Source organism: Lichenostomus cassidix, chromosome 24, assembly GCF_008360975.1.
Source record: "Lichenostomus cassidix isolate B80296 chromosome 24, HeHo_3.0, whole genome shotgun sequence".
In the NCBI taxonomy this organism is placed as follows: Eukaryota; Metazoa; Chordata; class Aves; order Passeriformes; family Meliphagidae; genus Lichenostomus; species Lichenostomus cassidix.
The window spans coordinates 5,576,087-5,596,536 of record NC_139504.1 but is presented as its reverse complement, the minus strand read 5'-3'; the positions used below and the strand labels follow the sequence as shown (position 1 = coordinate 5,596,536).

Here is a 20,450-nt window from a genome sequence, read left to right as displayed (position 1 = left end):
AAAAAAGAAAAAAAAGAAAAAAAAAAGAGAAAAAAGGCAGCTATTTTACACATCCATTTCAACACAACGAAAGTTAAAAAAATATCTGTCAGTTGTAAACACTGGAAAGAACCAAAGTTGGCAAACAAAACAAAACAAAACAAAACAAAAAAAAAAAAAGAATGTAAAATTGAAAAAAGAAATGGAGAGTCTGAATACTGCAAATCGAAATACATCCCCCGAAGCTGCAATTTTGGCATTCTTCCTAAAAAATAGCTAAGAATCAACCCCCAAAAAAAAGGTCTAACGTGGCGAGCAGGATTCAGTCACAAAGAGCTCGAGACGCTTTGCATACTGACCAGATACGAGGTGAACAGAAATTATAACTTATTTATGAGGCTTTACATATTTCAAACTCGACTGAAAAGTATAAAAATAAATTGTGGACTTTGTTCTTTAAGCACCAGCTGTGCCCAAGCAGCACAGTGGTGATCTCTGCTATACTAACAAAGGAAACAACAGGGTCTCTTTTTCATTTTTTTTGTCTTTTTTTTATATTTTTTTTGCGTCTAGGACTAGTTGATTTTGAGCTTCCCAACCGCATTGCAACCAGCATTGCAATTTTGGATGTTTTTGAATATCCGCAGGGCCAGCTGAGCCCTGATGTGGTGACGGGTTTAACCCTGTTTTTTAACGTTTTACTTTTTTAAAAGCAAGTGCACAACGAATAGAAACCTTTCTAGAAATCTTTTTTTAAAAAAAAAAAAACCATAAAATCAAAACCAAAAAACAAAAAAAAATACAAAAGGAGAAGAGAGAAAAAAAAAAAACCAAGAAAAGGAAAAAAAAAAAGACACATTCCCTCCCTCCCCCCCCTCAACTTCTGCATTTTTCCGGTTTCTTTGTTTTGTTTGTTTTTCTTTTTAAAAAAAAAAAAAAAAAAAAGGCAACAGACACTAGAGGAATGAGATGGGGGGTGTGGGTTGTGATTTCAATGCTGGGGTGAATGAAGTTTCTCCGCCGTCCCCTCTGCCGCCCATCATGCTTTGCTCTCGCTCTCGTTTGTTTGTGTGGCTTCGTTGGGCACCGTCTTCACCTCTGCCGCGGGGCTCTTGGGGCTCTTCCTGTCCTGCACGGCGCCTTTCTCCTCTGCTGCCATTTTCCTGCCGAGAGAAAACAGCATTGCAAAGTTTAGAGGGGGGAAAAAGGCGGTTTGGGCTGAGCTAGCCACGGGGAAAGAGGGGTTTTTGTGGAAATAAATGGATTTGGGAGAGGAAAAATGGGGTTTTTTTAAAGGAAAACTGAGCTCAGCTCGCCCACTCTGGTGCATTTAGCTCCGAATTTATAATTTTTTGGCTTTTCCCGCCCAGGGCTCAGCTGCAGGGGTGCAAAAAGGAGCAGCAGGGAAGACTCAGAGAGCTGCAGGAGGGTTTGGCTTTAGCAGCCAAACTCCCTGGTCACACAGCCTGCCAGCTCAGAAATCCCATTTTTTGTGTTCCTACAGGGAGCCGCTCCTGGAATTCCCCAGGATGCTGGAGACAGGGAGCTTGTCACACACATTTCCGCAGGTGGCAGGGAGGTGACAACCCTGAGGTGACAAATGGCAGCCCAGGCAGAGTCCAACATCTGCAGCACAGCTGGGAACCCCAAACCTCAGCCTCCTGCCAGCTCAGGGACAAAGCCAGAGCTGCCAGGGCTGCCACCTCGCCCAGGGCACTGCTTTGTGCCCAGCCTGACCCGCAGTGAGTCCTGCAGCTGCCAGGAAATGGCATTTGGGGTGGTTTTGCTCCTCCACCTGCAGGACCTCAGCACTCTGAGGAAAGCTCTTCACACCAACCTGGACTATCTCTGATCTCTTCCATGAAATAACCCATCAATATTCCCTTCCAGGAATGACCCACCACGGACAAAACTGCACAAAAGCCTCAAGAACAGCACATTTCTGACACAGATTTCTGATCCCCCAGCTCTCCTCGCCCTGCCTCCCTGGCACAGCCCATTCCTGCTCCCTCCTGGCACACCTCCCAAGCCAAGCCCTGGGGGCTCTCGGGTGGGTTAGTGGCTAAGGAAACAGCGAGATTAGTCAGGAGAACACCCAACAGAGGACACAGCACGAGCACCGGGGCACGAGGGACACACGAGACGAGAGAAAAGCAGCCGTACTCGGTGTTGGCAGCGGGGGCAGAGCTGTCTGCAGCGGGAGGAGCAGGCTCGGCCGCTTGCCCACCAGCCCCGCCGGCAGCAGGAGGAGGAGTGGCAGTGCCAAGAGCTGCAAAAACATCCTTGGCAAGGTCAATGTCTGGTGGCTTGAAGGTCCCTTCGTCCATTTTAAAGTCCTCGTGGTGCGAGGGGTTGGCGCTGCCCGAGGCAGCCTCGCTCTTCACGCCGCTCGGGTTCTTGGGGCTCTCGGGGCTCTTCGCCGCGCTGGGCTGCACAGCCTCCTTCTCGGGGCTCTTGGCCACCTCCTGCTTGGCCTCCGAGGGAGCTGGAGGGCTGCTGAGGGTGGCAGGGCTGGGGACGGCCGGCTTGGCTGTCACCTCGGCCGCGTTGGTGCTGGGGCTGAGCACGGCCTGCCCCGGCAGGACACTTGAGGACAAATTACTGGTGGCCGGAGCGGAGCTGGGGGTGTCGCTGAGATCGACAAGAGGGGCCACTTTGGGGGTGGAGGAGGGTGGTGACGACGCCGAGGCGGCGGTGGCCGAGCCCTTGGCCGGGGTGGCCTGGCTGGGGACGGCGTTGGCGTCGGGAGTGGCCGCGGCCGGAGGGGCAATGCTGGAGGTCAGCGTGGTGGTCTCGCTGGTGGGGCTGTTCTGGGCAGTGGCAAAGGTTTCAGTGATAGTGTCAGAGTTAGTGGTGCCCGTGGTGACAGAAGGCAGCATGTCCTCCACGGTGGCCGCGGTGTCGGCGGGGTGCCTGTGAGGGGACACGGGGACAAGAGAGAGAGGAGAGAGAGAGAGAGAGAGAAAGAGAGACAGTGAAGGTCTGGAAGGACAGTGGGGACAGGGGGCAGAGAGGGACAGTGAGGACAGCACACACAGGGGACACGGAGAGGGACTCAGAGCAGAGACTGCCAGAGGTCAGACATGCAGAGGGAGCCAGGCTGGGGCGGCTGAGGATAATCAGGAGGAGAAAAATAGCCAAGAGGATGTGACCTGCAGGAATGGCTTGTTCATGTGGAGTGGGAGCTTGGGCTGAGGCAAAGGGGGTCCTGTCAGCTCTTGTCAGCAGAGACTCTTCTCTCCTCACCTAAATCTCTCCTCTCAGCTTTCCTCTCCCCCCTGTGCCACCTGTCACCACCACAGCACAGTCCCTCTGTGGGACCCCAATCCAGCCCCTCACCTCGTCCTGTCCTGCTGCAGGTTTGTCTGAAGGCTGCAGAGCTCTCAGCAAACCCCCAGAACCCAACTCCTTTCCCCACACACACATCCCTGCAGGCTCAGCCCCAGCTCAGCTCCCAGCTCTCTCAGGATGCTCAGCACTGCTGTGACTCCACATGCAGGGGATATCTCTCCCCAAGGCTTCAGGCTCTCCTCCAGCACTGTGGCACAGGTTTGGTGCTAGCTGATTCTGCTCTGGATCCTCTGCAGTGCCCTGGACAGTGCTGGGTCTCCACACTGCACAGACTGGCTGAGTGTTTCAGGAAACACTGCTTCCTTCCCTTTCCTTTCCTGGGAACAGGAGTCACTGATGCTTGAGAGGCACTTCCTCACGGGCATGGGCAGGTTTTACCTTTCTTCCTCTCTTCCTGCCCTAACTTGTGCTCCTGAGGGCAGCTGAGGGCATGCAGTGACTGCTCTGGGGCTGCCTAAGGCCACATACTCAGGCTCTGTCAGCGGCGTGGTCTCGTTGGGCTCCGTGTGCTTCCCCCCGTCGTGGTTGGGGGTTCTCTCCTCCTCCGTCCGCACCTCCACGATGGGCTCCTTGGACTCATCCTTCCTGTAACGAGGCAACGGCATGGGGAGAGATGCATTCCTCCTGCAAAGACAGCCTGCAAGCGGCCAGTGAGTGACAGACACGGCGCTGAGCGACTTGGGGGCACTGCTGCTGCCACTGCTGCCCGGCACACAACGCCAGGGTGATGGCCAGCACTGGGGTGTCCATCCAGCACTGGGGTGTCCAGCACTGGAGTGTCCATCCAGCACTGGGGTGTCCATCCAGCACTGGGATATCCAACACCTGGGTCACCTATCTGAAGGCTACCGACAGGAACAAGAATAAAAAACCAGAGCAACAACTCCACAAACAACCTCCTGGCAGCACAAAACAAACACCCAGAGCTGTCCCAGCACCTTCCCCACAGCCACGAGGGACACCCAGCTCCCCGAGGCAGCAGTGCCATGAGCTGGGCACTCAGGAGGGATAGTGGGCACTCAGGAGGGTGATGGGCACTCAGGGAGGGCTGGTGGGCACTCAGGAGGGCAGTGGGCACTCAGGGGGGATAGTGGGCACTCAGGGAGGGCAGTGGGCACTCAGAGAGGGCAGTGGGCACTCAGGAGGGGCAGTGGGCACTCAGGGAGGACAGTGGGCACTCAGGGAGGGCAGTGGGCACTCAGGAGGGGCAGTGGGCACTCAGGAGGGCAGTGGGCACTCAGGAGGGGCAGTGGGCACTCAGGGAGGGCTGGTGGGCACTCAGAAGGGGCAGTGGGCAGAGAGGGAGGGCTGGTGGGCACTCAGAAGGGATGGTGGGCACTCAGGGAGGGCACAGTACTCACGAGAAGGCGGCTTTGCCCTCCTCCATGTCCTTGCCCTTGGCCCCCGGGCCGGCCTTGCCGCACATGTTGACGGCGATGCACATGAGCAGGCCGCACTTGTTCAGGAAGTAGCAGGTGACATCCACGGCCACCAGCAGCGCCACAAACACCACCACGAGGATGCCGATGATGGCAGCAGTGCCCAGGCCCGAGGTAGGGCTAGTGCTGGCTTCAGAGACCGAGGGAGACAAGGAGAGAAGGCAGTGGGTTAGACCTTTGGGCTGTAGGGCTCAGACCTGGCTGTGCTTAGGTTGTTTAAAGACAATCCACTCTCCCTCCAGCAGCCCTGGGTGATAAGCAGGGTTTGGTCCTACAGACAATCTCCCTGGAAAGATGGACTAATGGCTTCTCCCATCCCTGGTGGGATAAAGCCTGGGAAGCAAAGGGCAGAATGCCTCCTGCTTCCCTCCACCTCCTCCCCAAGGGAAGGTCCAGAGTGGCCTTGGCACGGCCAGCCTGGCCCAAGGACCAGGGCAAGTGAAGCCCAGACTCTCCAGCAGGATTTTCCCTGGGTGATGCTGAGTGCTGATGATCCCCTGATGAGGTAAAACTGAATTCAACCCTTCCCTGGAGCTCTCCAGAATGTGCTCATGGCTCTCCAGCCTCTTACTATCACAGTGCTCAGAACCCCAAACCCTGGGACTCTTTCCTTTGCAGAACCCCCAGCAAAGCTCCTGTATCCCCTCAGCCCGATGGATGTTGATTTTGGCAGGTAAAGACCTTCCCAGGGCTCCCCCAGAGCCACACCCTCTGCCAGGCATTTTTTATTTCGTTTAAAACCAGCCGGCAGGACATCCTCAGCCTGAGGCACAGAAGTGCTGTTTCATTTAGTGAGCCCGAGATGGAGCAAGGAATGGAGGTTCCAGCAGGAAAAGTACCAAAAAGCCACTCTGAGTGACACTGGGATCACAAATCAGTCCCTGGTCAGCCCAACGCTGTCCCCCAGCCCAGCCCCTGCATAATGACACCAATTAATCACCCCCTGATGGCTGCAGCCAGTGAGGAGGGCATGGATTTTCCCTCTTTAATGTGTCCAGGGTCCTCGGGTGGATTATTCAATAATTACCATGTTCCTGCTCCTGTGCCACCCTCCCCATCCTCACCCCTTCCTGGGAAGCAAAGGTGAGCCAAGGAGAGCATCCTGGACAGGATGAGAGGATCAGAGCTCCTGGGAGCCTCCAGAGCTGGAATTTTCCCCTGTGCTAGAAACACCTCCTGGAAAATCCCATTCCCACCAGAGCCCTGCTCTTCTCTCCTCTCCCCCCAGCTTTACCCAGAGCCACCAGTGTGTCCTGTGAGCCCCAAATCCCCCCAAAAACCAAGGCAGAGCCCTGAGCAGGGACCACCCTGCCCTCCAGCCCCTGCTCCCTGCCCGGGGAGGAGGAGGAGGGAGGTGAGGACAGCCAGGACAGCTCTGCCCTGCTTTTGTGCCATTCTGGGATTTCACACCTCACACTGAAACTGGGCCAAGGTAATTGCCTGCAATTTGGGTTTCTAGGCTGGCAAGGGAGCCTTTATTCCCTTTCAAGCCTTTTCCATTAGCTGTGGTTTTGTAAATTCTAATTCATGGCATGAACTGATAGCCCAAATCTTTCAGGGATTAGCAATAATATAAAAATCCTCCACGACCCCATGAACTTGGTGATGCCTTTCTTCCTCCTTGTAAAGGAATTTTGCTGCTGCTATAAAACGCAGGAATCATAATGGATTCCTCTTTTCCCAGCCTGTCCCATCTGATTCAATTAAATTGATCTACAAATACTTTCAAGAGCCGTTCCCTCCATGCTGTAGCTGGATTTATGTTGTATTTAATGGAACTAATATTTAGCCATCCCTAAAGGGTTTGCTGGGGCCTAAAACAATGCTGTGTACAAAGGAAATGTATAAATAAATGGGCTGTGGAACAGCAGCTGTTCATGCTGTGTGTGTGGAATAAATGAAATAAATAGATGTTGGACATCTCTGACCTGATCCAACCCTTTCACAAATCCCCTTTTGCCATCCTCAGCACTAAGAGGAATAACATTTCCACCACTTAAATAAGGAAACACAGAACCATTAAAGAACTTCTGGAGCCCTTCAATTCTAAAGAAGTGAAGAATTTATTAATTACAAATTATGTTTTCCAATGGCAAATGAGCTTCCTGCAAGACTGGCTTTTCTAATCCCCCTCATTTCACAGTGCACAGTAACATCACCCATCAGTTTCTGTACAAAAACTGCCCTGCCAGAGAGAGCTCAGCTGGGTTTTCCTAGCAGGGTCTCAGCTAGAGAATGTTCAGGCACAGGCAGACAAAGAGACAAAAAGGGATGGAGAGAAGCAGGTGGGACTCCAGGCATTTCAGAGCTCCTACAGCGTTTGGCAAAAGAAAGAAGAACCAAGAGAACAAATCAAAACCCATTTCGTGCATCCAGAAACAAAACCCAGGAAAAGCTCTTTGCTCTCGGTGGATGCTTTGATTTGCACACATTGAAGTTTCCTTTCAGCAAAGTTTAAATTCCCTTTGAGAAGGTTTAAATTCCCTTTGAGAAGGTTTAAGTCTCCTTTAAGCAAGGTTTTCCAGAGCTGATTCCCTCCCACACTCCCCAGGTCACACTGGGGAAAGGACCTTTCTCTCCCAGTGTCCCCAGCCCTGCCAGTGACAGAAATTCAGGTTTCACAGGCAATGGGAATTTCCCAAAAGTGCCCCAAATTCCTCAGGGCTCTGCTCCTTCAAGCTCTGCTGTTTCCCTCTGACTAGGGATGAAAAAGGGACTGTCATGGGATTGTGGAATGGTTTGGGGTGGAAGGGACTTTAAATCCCATCCAGTGCCACCCCTGCCATGGCAGGGACACCTCCCACTGTCCCAGGCTGCTCCAAACCCCATCCAACACCTTGGACACTGCCAGGGATCCATGGCAGCCACAGCTCCTCTGGGAATGCCATCCCAGCCCTCCCCACCTTCACAGGGAAGAATTCCTTCCCAAAATCCCATCTGACCCTCTGTCAGTGTGAAGCTATTCCCCCCTGTCCTGTCCCTCCAGACCCTTGGAAATAAATAATCTCCAACTTTCCTGTTGGCTCCTTCAGCTCAAAGGACAATCAGGTCACCCCAAAGCTTCTCTCCTCCAGGCTGAACACAGAGGGTGACACCAAAATCCTCTTTTCTGGATAAAGCAGAGCCCTGCCCCAGCTGCCCAAGCACCTCCAGGAGCCAGAACTACTAATTTTAAAAACTTTTTAGCTAAAACCTTCAGAACCTTGGCCATGAACCAAGAGCCATGAGAACCTGCAGCTCCCCTGGTGGAGCAGGACATTCCCAGAGCTTCCTGGCCATGGAATCAGCCAAACAATGCTCTGACAAACACCTCTGAGAGACCTCAACAAACTGGGAAACCTGCAGCTCCTGCGAGGCTCTGCAGCTCCTGCAAGGCTCTGCAGCTCCTGCAAGGCTCTGCAGCTCCTCACACCCCCATGGGAGCAAAAATCCCAGTGGCATGAAAACCCCAGGGCTGGAGATTCACACCTCCTGCTTCCACACCGGAACCTCTGCCTCCTCTCCGAGCTGCCTTCTCTTAAAAACTCTTTTTTTCAATTTTATTTCACTCACATCAAGGCCTGGCACCTCGAACATGGACTGCCACACCTCGAGGTGTGATCTCTGACAGATCTCTGACAGATCTCTGACAGATCTCTGACAGATCTCTGCTACCTGGCGTGTTACAAATCCACCCAAATTAGCAGTTAAAACCCCAGTTATGTTATTTTCCATCCCATGCTGGCTGGGCTCCTGTTTGCTGCTGAGGATGGGATTGATTTCAGCTCCATCAATGATGTCTCACCTGCTTGCCAGGATTCTGCCACAGAGAATCCTCCCTGCCCTAAAGCCTCTCCTGGCACAGAACCTCCACACGTGCTGCTCTCTCTCTCTCCCTCTCTCTATCTCCACAAAACAAAAAGTTATAAAGAGAATTTTAACCACTGTGGTTTTGGTGAGATACATCTCAGCCTCGGGCAGGGTATATAATGGGAAACCCACAAAAAGCTGATAGCAGATCTACAAATGAACTCAATTAATGCAGTTAGAGGGGAAACCACACCTTTTGTTAGCAGGAGGATTATTTTGCTGCACTTCAGTCAACTCCAAAGCTCTAACCAGCCAAGTGTCTACACTCTACAGCACTGGAAATGAGGGGATTTTTCCTTTGTAAGAAGAGAATTCCACAGGCTTGTTGTGTGTGACACCTGCAGCAAGTTTTCACTGACAATTCAGACAGAAAAGTTCACAACTCGTAAAGAACAAGGTCTGAGCAAACACAGCAGAGCACAAAAGGCAGAGTCAGACACGAGTGAGGGCTGAGGTTTGCTCTTCCCTGGGAGAACTTGGCCAGGAAGAGGAAACCCACCCAGCTGAGAGGGTTTGGGACCTTCTGAACAGAACCTTCAGCAAGGGAGAGACCTCTGATTTTAGGGGAATAGCAGATGGGATGGATCTCCTATCCCAAAGGACTTCCTATCCCAAAGGATCTCCTATCCCAAAGGATTTCCTACCCCAAAGGATCTCCTATCCCAATGGATTTCCTATCCCAATGGATTTCCTATCCCAAAGGATCTCCTATCGCAAAGGATTTCCTACCCCAATGGATCTCCTATCCCAAAAACAACTCACTGGGGATGCTGTTGGGTTGTTGTGTTGTGATTTTTGTGGTGTGGAATGCTGTGCCTTTCTTTTCAAGAAACAAAAAACAACCATCTGGGATTTATCCAGTGAATTTCCCAGCACTTGGTGACCCAGATGGCTCTGCTGCAGCAGTTTGGAGCTGTGGATGAATCCCATGCACAGTTAACCAGGAATATTGTTAAGGATCAGTAACAATGATTTTGCTGGTCAGGGAACTCGACCCAAGCTAGTTTTTCTGTTAGAACAGCAAGGAAGGGATCTCTCTGTGCTCCCCCAGCAGTGCAAAACCTGGGAATGCTGGACCAGCACTGGGAATTGGTGATTCCAGTGGAATGATTCCAGTGATTCCAGGAGGAATCTGCACAGAGGGAGAGACAAGGACTCAGCAGGGAAAGAAGGAAAACCAGCAATGCCCCCAGTGTGGTTCCCAGCAGATGTTTATAGTCAGAGCAGCACAGCAGGAAAACCTTCCAGACATTTGAATCCACATGCAAAAACCCCCAGAGACAGCTGGGCAATCAGCAGGATGGTTTCTGACAAATCTTCTCTTTCTTTTTACAGTCTGTGGGGTTGGGGTTGTGCTGAGGCCTCCTTTTTGCACAAGATCAGCACCAGATGTGCAGAGAAATCAATAAAAAGCAGGATCTTAAAGGCTTTCAACATTGCACCTTCCTTTGATGGAAACAGCAAGCAAACAACACCAAAAAAAAAAAAAAAAAGAAAAAGCTTTCTTTACATCCATTTAAAAGGGCAAATTCATTACAAGTAACGAAAAAAAAAATGTTAAAGAGAAAAAAACTTGGCTTAAACCTTTTTTCCTTGTTACAAAATACTGACTCTTTCAAATTAAACATTTCTTTTAAAGTGTTCTGTGTTTGTTTCTTTTTTTTGTTTGTTTTTTTTTTTTCTCTCTGAACTGACACGATCCTCTGAAGCAAAGTTATCTCCTTCCACACCTTGGTGGGACCCAGGCCTTCCCAAGCAAATATTGCTTTATTTGACTCTTTTTTTTTTTTGTTTTGTTTTTTGTTTTGTTTTTTTAAGTTTCTAACAGAGCAAAAGCAGAGTCACTGCAGAAAGAAGCAATGAGACAAAGGAGGACGACGTTGATGGACTTCCCAAGGTCGCTGCAGGTGCCAGACAATGGTTCCCAGGAGGGGGGAATTATGGTTGGTTTTAAAAAACAAATTTGGTGCATGTGGCAAGCGTGGATGTTCCCCGTGAGATCCAAGGTGACCATGGATGACAGACATAGGAAAGGAGTCAGGGGGAGAAGGGAGAGGGGAGGGGAAGAAAGGAGGAGGAAGAAAAAAAAAAAGAAAGAAAGAGAGAGAGAGAGAGAGAGAGAGAAAGAGAGAGAAAAAATAGATAAAAAAAATTAGGTCATAAATACAGAAAACATAAGAATCCAAGGTTTATTTAATCTAAATTAAAACGGCTCAGGGGTTCAAGGAGCAGCACATTCACCACAAAAGGGTCAGAAGCTCAGCAAAGCCCAAAGCTGCAGAGCAGAGTCCAAGGCAGGGAGGATGGGATGGGATATTGGGATATTTATTGGGATATTTGTTGGGATATTTATTGGGATATAGGGGTAATGGGGTGGGAATGAGCAAGCAAATGAGATTAAAATGATGGGACAGAAGGGACTCAGCGAGAAACACATGGAAAGGGTGGCTGGGATTTGGGATTTGGGATTTGGGATTGGAGAGGACAACGCTGCCTTGGCACAGGGGAAAAAGGAAAAAAAAAGAAAAGCTTTGGTGCAGCAGAGAATCCACCTGCCTGTCCAAGCCTTTCCCCAAAGCTTGGGTAATTCATCCACATTATCCTGCAGAGGCACCAAGGTCTCAGCAACACTCTGCCTTTGCCATTCAGCCTCCCAGCTGCCTGTCAGCTACTCCAAAATCATTATTATTATTATTATTACTGAAAATAACACCCTTATCCTGCCAGCCACTCTGCCCAGGTGAGGGGAACAGAGGACTCTGCTCCAGAAATCCCCATTTTCCTGCAGGGAATCCCTGGTTGTTGCTGTCAAACAGCAGTGCCAGGCTGCAGGCTCTGCCTCTGACTCCTGCACAGCTCATCTCCAGAGAAAAACCACAGAAATGCCACGAAAACAACAAGGAAAGGAAAGGAAAAGAATGCACAGAGCCTCCTCCCTGCTGCAGTTTGGCAAGAAAACGTGGGGCTGCACAGCAGAGAAAAACCCAACCTGTGCCTGGAAATATTCTCCTCTGTTACCAGCTTGGGGATCAGGGAACCAAAGGCTCTGGGAACATCTTACAAAATTAAAAAATCCCTGGAGAAAGAGTCACAAATGCAGCAATAATCACATCCCTGCCCAAGAATCACAACACTTTCTGAGGCCAAGCTGAATTCCAGACCCTGGGGCAACCCTGCACTCCCAAAAACTGCTTTACAATGCAATATTTGAGTGGCAGCCTCAGATCCTGATTCCTTCACACCCAGCCAAGCAAGGGGGAACTTCAGAGAGGTTTCACTGTGATGACAAACTGGAGTTTTCCCTGTTTTTAGAGAGTTCCCCACTGGATTTAAAAGGCTCAAGGGGGGAGAAAGGTTTAGAGCTGCTGAGAATGAGAATCACAGAGTTGCTAAGGAGTTACTCAGGGTTCTTCCACCCAAAGCTCTGCCCTGTTCAAGCAGCCCCAGTCTCTCCTGGGCTCCATTTCCCTTCTCCTCACTGCCAGACCCACTTTTCCAGCCCAAAGGAACTCATTTCTGTGCTTAGCAACATTTTCTAATGGGAGATTTTTGAGCATTGCCTGTTTCCTTCAGCAGGGAATGGTGCAGGGGGAGCAGAGCAAGGACTGCATTCTCAGGGCAAGGGGAACACTGAAGGAAACTCTCTAATTTCAAGAAAAAACATGAGTTAATTTAGAGACAGAATGAAATCAAGTCATTCCCTTTAATTTGGGTTTGCAGCACCAATCCTGGCTGTGCAGGGAGGACTCAGCTCAGCATCCCTCAGTCTTTAACCATCCCAACTTTAATTTCATTTACAGCTCCTCCAGCAATGCCACCCTCAGGTTTTGGTTGCTTTGTGTGGGTTACCCCCTCCTTTTCTTAAATGTCCACATAGAGAAAAGAAATCCTAAAGAAATCCTAGCTGTCCTTTCACCAGATTGCAGCAAACTCAATTCCAGTTTCCCAGCTGATAGTTCTGTTTGGTTTTTGTATAATTGTCCTTATCCCTCACTTTTGGAACAGGAGAGTCTATCCTAGGAGCTTCCAGCAGCATCCTAAAGCTTTGGAGTAATTTCTCCTAATGCCCTCCCCAACACTGGAAATTACTGTCAGTTGATAGTTTGAACTGCAAAAGGCTCAGAAGGAGATTTTCACTGCCTCCTTTTCCACCTGCCAGCAAACTCCTGACTCTTTTATTCCCCCAAAGATGGACAAACAAGGAGGAAGGGAGATTTGGGAAATCTGCCTCCTTTTCCACCTGCCAGCAAACTCCTGACACCTTTATTCCTCCAGATATGGACAAACAAGCAGGAAGGGAGATGTGGGAAACCTGAGCTGAAGAGTCTCTTCGGGTTTAAAATTAAAAAATCCCACTTTCTGCTCCCAGAAAGCTTTTCCCACCCCGCCCCAAGGAGCCAACACCCCCTGGGAGCAGCAAGGCAGGGATTTGCCAGGAGCACTCCCCACAACGCTCTGCATATCCACCAGCTATGCAGAGCCACAACCCCCAGCTTTGGATGGCAACCAGCCACGAGGGGATGAAGCAAGCCAGCTGTCAGGGTTACTGAGGCACATTAGGGGCAGCTCGGTGGCATTAATGGGCAGCAGGTCGAGGGGCAGGCAGAGCAGCAGTACCTGGGATGGCGGTGGGCTGGGCGGAGGTGCGGAAGGCGTAGTGGGCAGGTTTGGATTTGCCCTGCTGGTTCTCGGCGATCACGTACACCTCGTAGTCTGCGTTCCAGTCCAGAGACTTCAGCATCACGTGGTCGCTGCCCGACGGCAGCCGGATCTCTGGCTTCCACTCTGAGGAGTGCTTCTGCAGCAGGGGACAGAGCAGGGCTCAGGGGACAGGCCAGGGGTCAGGGGACAGGGCAGGGCATCAGGGGACACCTCATGGGGTCAGGGGACACCTCATGGGGTCAGGGGACACCTCATGGGGTCAGGGGACACCTCATGGGGTCAGGGGACACCTCATGGGGTCAGCAGCACCATCACCCCACAGGGGCAGGGGACATCTCAAGGGCACAGGGGACATCCTACAGAGTCAGGGGTCATCCCATGGGTTCAGCAGCACCATCACTCCATGGGCTCAGGGGACACCCCAAGGGCTCAGGGGACATCCCATAGAGTCAGGAGACACTCTATGGGGTCAGGAGACACCTCACGGGTTCAGGGGACACCCCATGGGCTCAGCAGCACCCTCACCCCACACCCAGCAGTGTCACAGTGCCCACCAACTAAAACACAGCCAATTCCACCCCAGCACGAGGCACAAGTTCCTCCCCTGCAGGGTGGCAGAGCTCTGGAAAGGCTCCCTCTCTGCAGACACCCCAAAGCCACCTGGCTGCGTCCCTGTGTCCCTCTGGGTGACCTCCAGAGCTCCCCAAGCCCAGCTGCTGTGACACTCAGTGACACCAGCGTGCTGTGGGCTCTGGGAGGCTCAGAGGTGCCACAGCAGCCTCTCCTGCTCACAATTCTGCTTCCTGACATAAATCCCCTCAGCTCCTCCTCTCCTCTTTGCCCCATCAATAAACTCTTTTCAAAAGCTGAAACTTCTGCAGAAGTGCAGTTCCATATATTTAATTCATATCACATTTAAACCCCCTGAGTGACAAAGATTTCTCTCCCAATCCCCAGCCCTGCAAGCCCCCGAGTAGCTGGGGGTGCCACACTCACAGCTTTGTACTTGATCAGGTAGTGCCTGATTGGGGAGCCACCGTCGTCCTGCTTGATGACATTCACCTTGATGGAGTTGCCATCCTCTCCTATGTGACCTTCCAGCTTGGGGGCACTGGGTTCCCCTGCAATTTGGGGGAAAAAATATATATATTATCAAGGAAACTCATCAAAACTGGGAAAATACTTCATTCTCCTCAGCTCAGTGCTCCAGGCACAGAGGACACTTTTTGTCTCGGGTAAATATTTCCACACCCAAGTGTTTCTTGTGTTTGTGACACTAATTTCCATTTTAGTGTGTGCTGAGAGTCAAAGTGAAAAGGATTCCACCCTCCTCTGAGAACATCCCACAGCAATGAGCACTTCCTGGCTGGTTTGGTGACAAAACCTCTGTGAAACACCTGGAAGACATCGAGGTGAGCTCTGTGGCTGCTCCAGAGCGTCACTGCAAAGGTCACTGTGCCTCTCAGACAGACCCAGGTTTGCACTTCCCATCTTGTTTTAGAGGTTTTAGGCTTGCTGGAGCAAAGATTCACGTAAATGGGGATGGGAAAAAAACTGAACAGAAGCCCAGAGCACATCTCACTCAGCCTGGTGGTACTGGAGAGACCTGGACCTCTTCACCTTTCTGCAAGCAGCATTTTCAGGAGAAAAAAACTCTCATTTCCCAACTTGCACCCTTTGCCATCAGCAGAAGATGGAAATGTCCCTTCCTCCTGCAGGGACACTGATTTACAGCCCCAGCCCTGCAAGCACAGCTCCCAATCTGCTTTTCCTCCTCAATCCCTCCATGCCATGGGAAGTTCCTCAATCCCATCTTCCACCTCTGCTAAAAATCCCAAATACAGAAGGTCTGATTGCACATTTGCACCCCTGGATTTGTGCCCAGCACAGGCATTTCTGAGTGGCCAGAAAAAGGGTAATTTCCAACATCCTGCAGGAGTTCATCTCCAAAAATTCACTTGAAGCCCTTTCCCTTTCAATGAAATTTGAGCCTCTTTTTTGGGTGAAGTATCAATGAGAAAGCTGCAAGACCTGGACTGAAATAGTGATTTTAGATAATTCCATTTCCCTGCACGCTGGTCCAAGGAGGGAAGCAATCCCCACTGTCCACAGCAGCTCCTCTGATGGATGGCAAGAGGCAAAACTCCTTTTTTCAGGTTGGATTCTGCTCTCCCAAATCCTTCCCTCTGCCTTTATAAAATCTCCCACCCACACCCTGGACATTCCCCATGTGGATTCCACCCTTTCTCAGTGCACTTGGAACATGAAAAGGTGACCCAAGGGTGGTTTAAGGCACAAATAAACAGAACTTCATCCTCACCTGGGTATATTGAACATCTCAATGAACCAAACAATTCTGGTTTTGTCCTTCAATCCCAAAAGACAAACAGCACCACAAAATCCCTGCTTTTGACTGTGATTTCAAGGAGCTATCCTGCACTAGCTGTGTCATGGTTTGGATTATGGGTGCATAATCCAAACAAACCAGAGGGAAATGCCTGATTCTGCCCCTTTTTGCCCCAAAGCAGCTCCAGGACCAGGCAGGACTCTCCTGGCTGCTGCTCTGGCTGAACTCTGAGCCACCTGGAAACTCAATTTCTGCCACATTGGAAGCAGAGGGACAGAACAAAACCACATCTCCTTGCTCCTTTTCCCCTCATCTCAGAGATAATTAGTAATGAGTAAAGAGATATTGATAATGAACTTACAGAATCTGACCTTTTATCTAACACAGGCTAGAATATTTTTTCCCAGTGATTGAGCACCAAGACTAATAGGAACATCCTTTGAAAAGATGCTTATTCTTGATTTTAAATGTCAGAGATGCTGCTGTACTTTACACACAGCCAGCACCATGATTAATTACCTGCTCTGCTGAAACTTCCCTTCACTCTGAATTATCGAATTTCTAACTCCTGATTCATTCCTTCCTCCCCCAATAGTTGAAATTAATTTCAACATTTCAAAGAGGAGAGGGCTGAAAACCAACAGGTGGAGCAGTGCAAGCCCTTCTAGAGAACAGTTTCCTCTCCATAAATACATATTTATTTAATTTATCTCAAGCAGGTGGATGCAATCCAGACACAGGGCTGCAAAATGAAAACTAGGTTAGTGTGTCAAACAGAGGAGGAAGAAGTTTAGTGGGAAAAGTTTAGTCCAGCAGGATCAGCAACCCTATAATGAGTGAAAAGGTGAGTAGCTGAAGAGAGAAGGTGGTCAGCAGGAGGTTAGGGGAGGAAGTCATGCTCAGCCATGCATCTCCCACTGCACAGGCTGCAAACAGAGCTGCAGCTCAGGCTGCACATTGCACATGCTGGGGAGCTCAGACTCTGCAGAAATCAGCCTCTCCCACCTCCTCAGGGATTTTCCAACTTTTGGTGAGATCCAGCAGCTCCACAGAGCCCAGATCAACTCAGCAGAATCACCAAATATCTGATTAAATCCTGGCTGTACAGGATGAGGGATGCAGGACCTTGTGCTTCCACTGACAGTGCTGAGGGACTGAGGCTGAGCTCAGAGCTCACCCCCAGGACACTCAGCAAAGGAAAAAAGGAAAAAGGACCCAAATCAGGGCTTTAGCTGTGCTCTCCTTCCCAGCAGCCAGGCTGGGCTTGCAGGAGGAATCCAGCACAGCCCATCCTGCCAGGGCTCTCAGTCCAGAGCTCAGCCATCCCTTCCCTGGGCTCCAAATGAGCTCAGGGTGAGTCTGATCTATGAAATATGGACTTTTCTCCAGCCTCCCAAAGCCTGAATGGCTTCCCAAAGCTGCTGCTGGGAGAGGAGCTGAGAGCAGTGCTCATTTGCTTTTCAAACCAGTACATTGCCAAGTTATTTTTCATCCACTCCCTGCCATGCCATTAGCAGCAACCATCTCCTCCTGCAGGGAAGCAGGAAGTGTTCCCTGATATCCTTTAAACTTTTTGGGTTTTAAACTTTTAAACTTTTTTTTTTCAGTGCCTCCTTGCCCTAACTCTGGCCTGTTAGATTGCAGAAATTCTTGTTTTTATTATGTTTTTCAGAGGGTGCCACAAGCACCAGGAGTGGAGGGAATATGAAAAATCACACTTTAAACTGAGCTTAAAAATCAGTAGTTTAAACTGAGCTAAAAAATCAGCACTTTAACCTGAGCTTTAATCCTGGCCCAGCTGGCAGCAAGAGAAGGTCCTGCAGCCTCCCTGTGCTCAGAGAGGAAAATTGGAATTCCTGCAGCAGAGGGAAGAGGAAAAGGCTGATTTCTGCAGTCTCTGACCACCACGTAACCAGGACTGGACTGTGACCCACAGGGGGACAGACAGGGATCTCCACGAGTGGCACAACCAGGGGGAGAAGAGGTCAGGATGCACACGAGGGGAGCAAACAGCAGCAGCAGGAATTAGGAACCAAACAGAAACGAGACAGGCAAGTCTTCCATCCTCCCGGAATTCCAGCGGAGAGGGAAGAGCCCAGAGGTGGTGTGAGCATGCAGTCATGTGGGGAGTTACTGGTGTTAGTTTGCTTGCCCTGGCTAACCCCCAAATCCAAAATCCTTTCCTGGGCTTTGATTTCAAAAGCTGAAATCCTGATGCAGCCAAAAAGGGGATTGCAGAACTCCTGGGTGCAAAAAGCCAATTGCTCCCTGGCTCTCCCATGAAAAGCAGGAATTCCCTCCCTCCTCCCTGAGATTCCTGTGCACAGTGAGGCTGGGAAAAGGAATTGTTTCTCACTGCCACAAGCAGTTGGATTCCAGCAAATCAGGGTCAGTCATTTGCTTCTCGAGCTGATCTGCAGCTCCTGTGAGCTAACTGTGGTTAAATCCCTGCCAGGATCCCAGAGATGCCGTGGGAGGAAGGAGAGGCTCTGGCAGGAGAAGTGCAGCAGCACCTCTGGTGGGAATTGTGTGAGGTCTGTGACCACCAGGAGCTCTGGGGGTGCTGTTTTCCAATATTTGTATGCAGAATTTTATGTAGACAGAGTATTTTATAATAGAATTTTATGTAGAGAGAGCATCTTATAAAATAAAATTATTATATAAAATAGATTTATACATTTTATATAATTTATTTTTTCTACGAATAATTATAACATTATAAACTAACTATAAAATTATAATATTTATAAATATTTACATACATATATAACTTTATGTTTATAGAAATACTATATATAAATATATACTTTATATATAGTATAAATATATACTTTATATTAAAATAAACACTCCACTCTAGCTATGTTTAATTTTTACAATTAAAAAACCATCTATTTCTTAAATCAAATTGTGACATGCTTCCCACTCATTACATTTCAGAGCTAGGGAATTCAGGATTCTTTTGGAAGATTACTAAGCAGTGTGAATGTGTGCTTATATATCTCCAGAAATGTGTATTTTTGAGGATCAAATTCAAGTCTCTGGATTTTGGTCTTTGGTGTTCATTCCAGAGGTTTTTTAGCACCTTCCTGGGACAGCTCCTTGCTCTATTTTCTGAGATATATATTCTGAGATAGATATTCTGATCATAAAGAAGCAAATGACTGAGCCAGGGGATTTTTTTGGGTTTTTTTTTCCTGTTTTCCCTCCAAGTTTTTTCCAGCTCAGTGCAGCAGCTTCAAGTCAAGTTCTTCCCATGCAGACAGTGACGAGCAACTCCTCCAAAAAGGCTCGGTGGGAAAGGATTTTTTTAAAATTTTTTTTTTCTTTTTTTGGGAATTTAGAGAATCCTCACCCCAAAAAACCTAGGCAACCAATCAGAACAAAGTGTTTTACCTTCTGTTCACCAGCGAGGACGACATCATCAGCACCATGCAAGCCACATGACAAATTCACATGATACGCACGCACATGAGTTGGGTTGAAAGGAAAGTGGAGGAGGTCACATGGAAAATACAAAAAAATTAAAAAACTGATGTAAACAATGGGCAAGGGACCAAAAAAAAAAAAACAAACCAATAAATCAACAACAGAATTACAGAGTAAATAAAAACAGGAGCAAAAAAATTAAATTAGCCGGCATATATCAGAAACACTGGGGAGGACAGTAAAACCGCCTGGAAAATAAGAATATTAAATCACAGCAAGCACTGAGTTATTGCCTCGGGTTAGGCACGTCACTGCTTAGTCATACAAAGAACAAAAAGGAACAAAAATCACTGTAAAGTGTGGCAGGAGTGCTGCAGGAACCACCAAGCTGCTGGGGAGAGAAAGGCAGTGTTGTTATTGGAAGGGTCAGAGAGCCCAAAGGGAGGATCAGCCCTGCAGGAACCAACGGGCTCCTCGAGGAGAAAATCCTGCAGGAGCAAATCCAAGGGCAGGGCTGTCCCTCCAGGAGCAGTGGGGACAGTGAGAGCCACCAGCAGGTGACACCGAGGGGTTGGGGTGTCATCCATCCCCAGCCTGGCCCTGGGAAGCTGCTGGGAGAGAGGGAGCAGAGCAGGGAATGGGAAACACCAGCAGCCAGCCTGGAGCAGAATCCACACTCCCTTCCCTCCCCAAATCACTGCCCAGCTTGCATTCCTCATGCTCCTCTGTCTCACCCTAATGAGGCCAATCCACAGGGCTCTGGTGGTTCCCTGGTAATTTGATGTGGAGAGAATTAAACCCTTAATCTTTCGGGTGCTTGTCTGTGACAAGATTAAGGACAGACCATTGCCAGGGAGAAAACGGATGGCACGAAATGGAAAATGCATTTGTTACAGCCAAGCTCTCAATCCATTCTCCTTAAACACAGAGCTCTGGGCACTGGGGAGGAGGGAGGGTTAGGAGTTACTGGGAGATTGCCTGGAAGGAAAATCAGGGTCTTTTGGTCTCTTGGAGGAAACATTTCCCAAACTCCAGTCAGCTCAGTATAACCTGAGATTTGGAAAAAAGGGAAGAGAGGCTGTTTGTCCTCATGGGAGGAAGGTTCAGGTAAAGATCAACAGCAAAATTAGCAGCATGAAGATCATCAAATGCTTTGGGTTGGAAGGAACCTGAAGGATTATCCAGTCCTGAGCAGAGCATTTCCCACTATCCCAGGTTGCTCCAACCTGAAAACAAAATTCCCGTTTCCAAGGGAGCTCAACCATTTCAACGCAAAAACGATCCCAGAGCGGAGAGAGCTGCAAGAGAAACGTCAAAACTGCTACACAACTATTTACTGGAGCAACTCTGGAGGGTGAAATCCAAGGAGAAACATCCCAAACCTCATCCACAGT

General features: G+C 49.4%; 1 protein-coding gene across 8 annotated transcripts in view; it reads right to left on the bottom strand.

Annotated features, from left to right (window-relative positions):
* Positions 1 to 916: 916 nt before the first annotated feature.
* Positions 917 to 20,450, bottom strand: part of NCAM1 (neural cell adhesion molecule 1) — an 85,553-nt gene continuing 66,019 nt past the window's right edge. For 6 of the 8 annotated variants that reach the window (XM_085081988.1, XM_085081982.1, XM_085081985.1 and 3 more), the window contains 6 exons: positions 14,277 to 14,401; positions 13,236 to 13,416; positions 4,692 to 4,899; positions 3,799 to 3,915; positions 2,143 to 2,892; positions 917 to 1,142 (listed from right to left, as the gene is read on the bottom strand). In XM_085081988.1, coding sequence (XP_084938114.1) covers positions 1,019 to 1,142; positions 2,143 to 2,892; positions 3,799 to 3,915; positions 4,692 to 4,899; positions 13,236 to 13,416; positions 14,277 to 14,401 — 1,505 coding nt within the window. In that variant the 3' untranslated portion in view covers positions 917 to 1,018. The remainder of the gene's footprint in view (positions 1,143 to 2,142; positions 2,893 to 3,798; positions 3,916 to 4,691; positions 4,900 to 13,235; positions 13,417 to 14,276; positions 14,402 to 20,450) is intronic. The other 2 variants (XM_085081984.1, XM_085081989.1) reach the window with 2 other exon arrangements.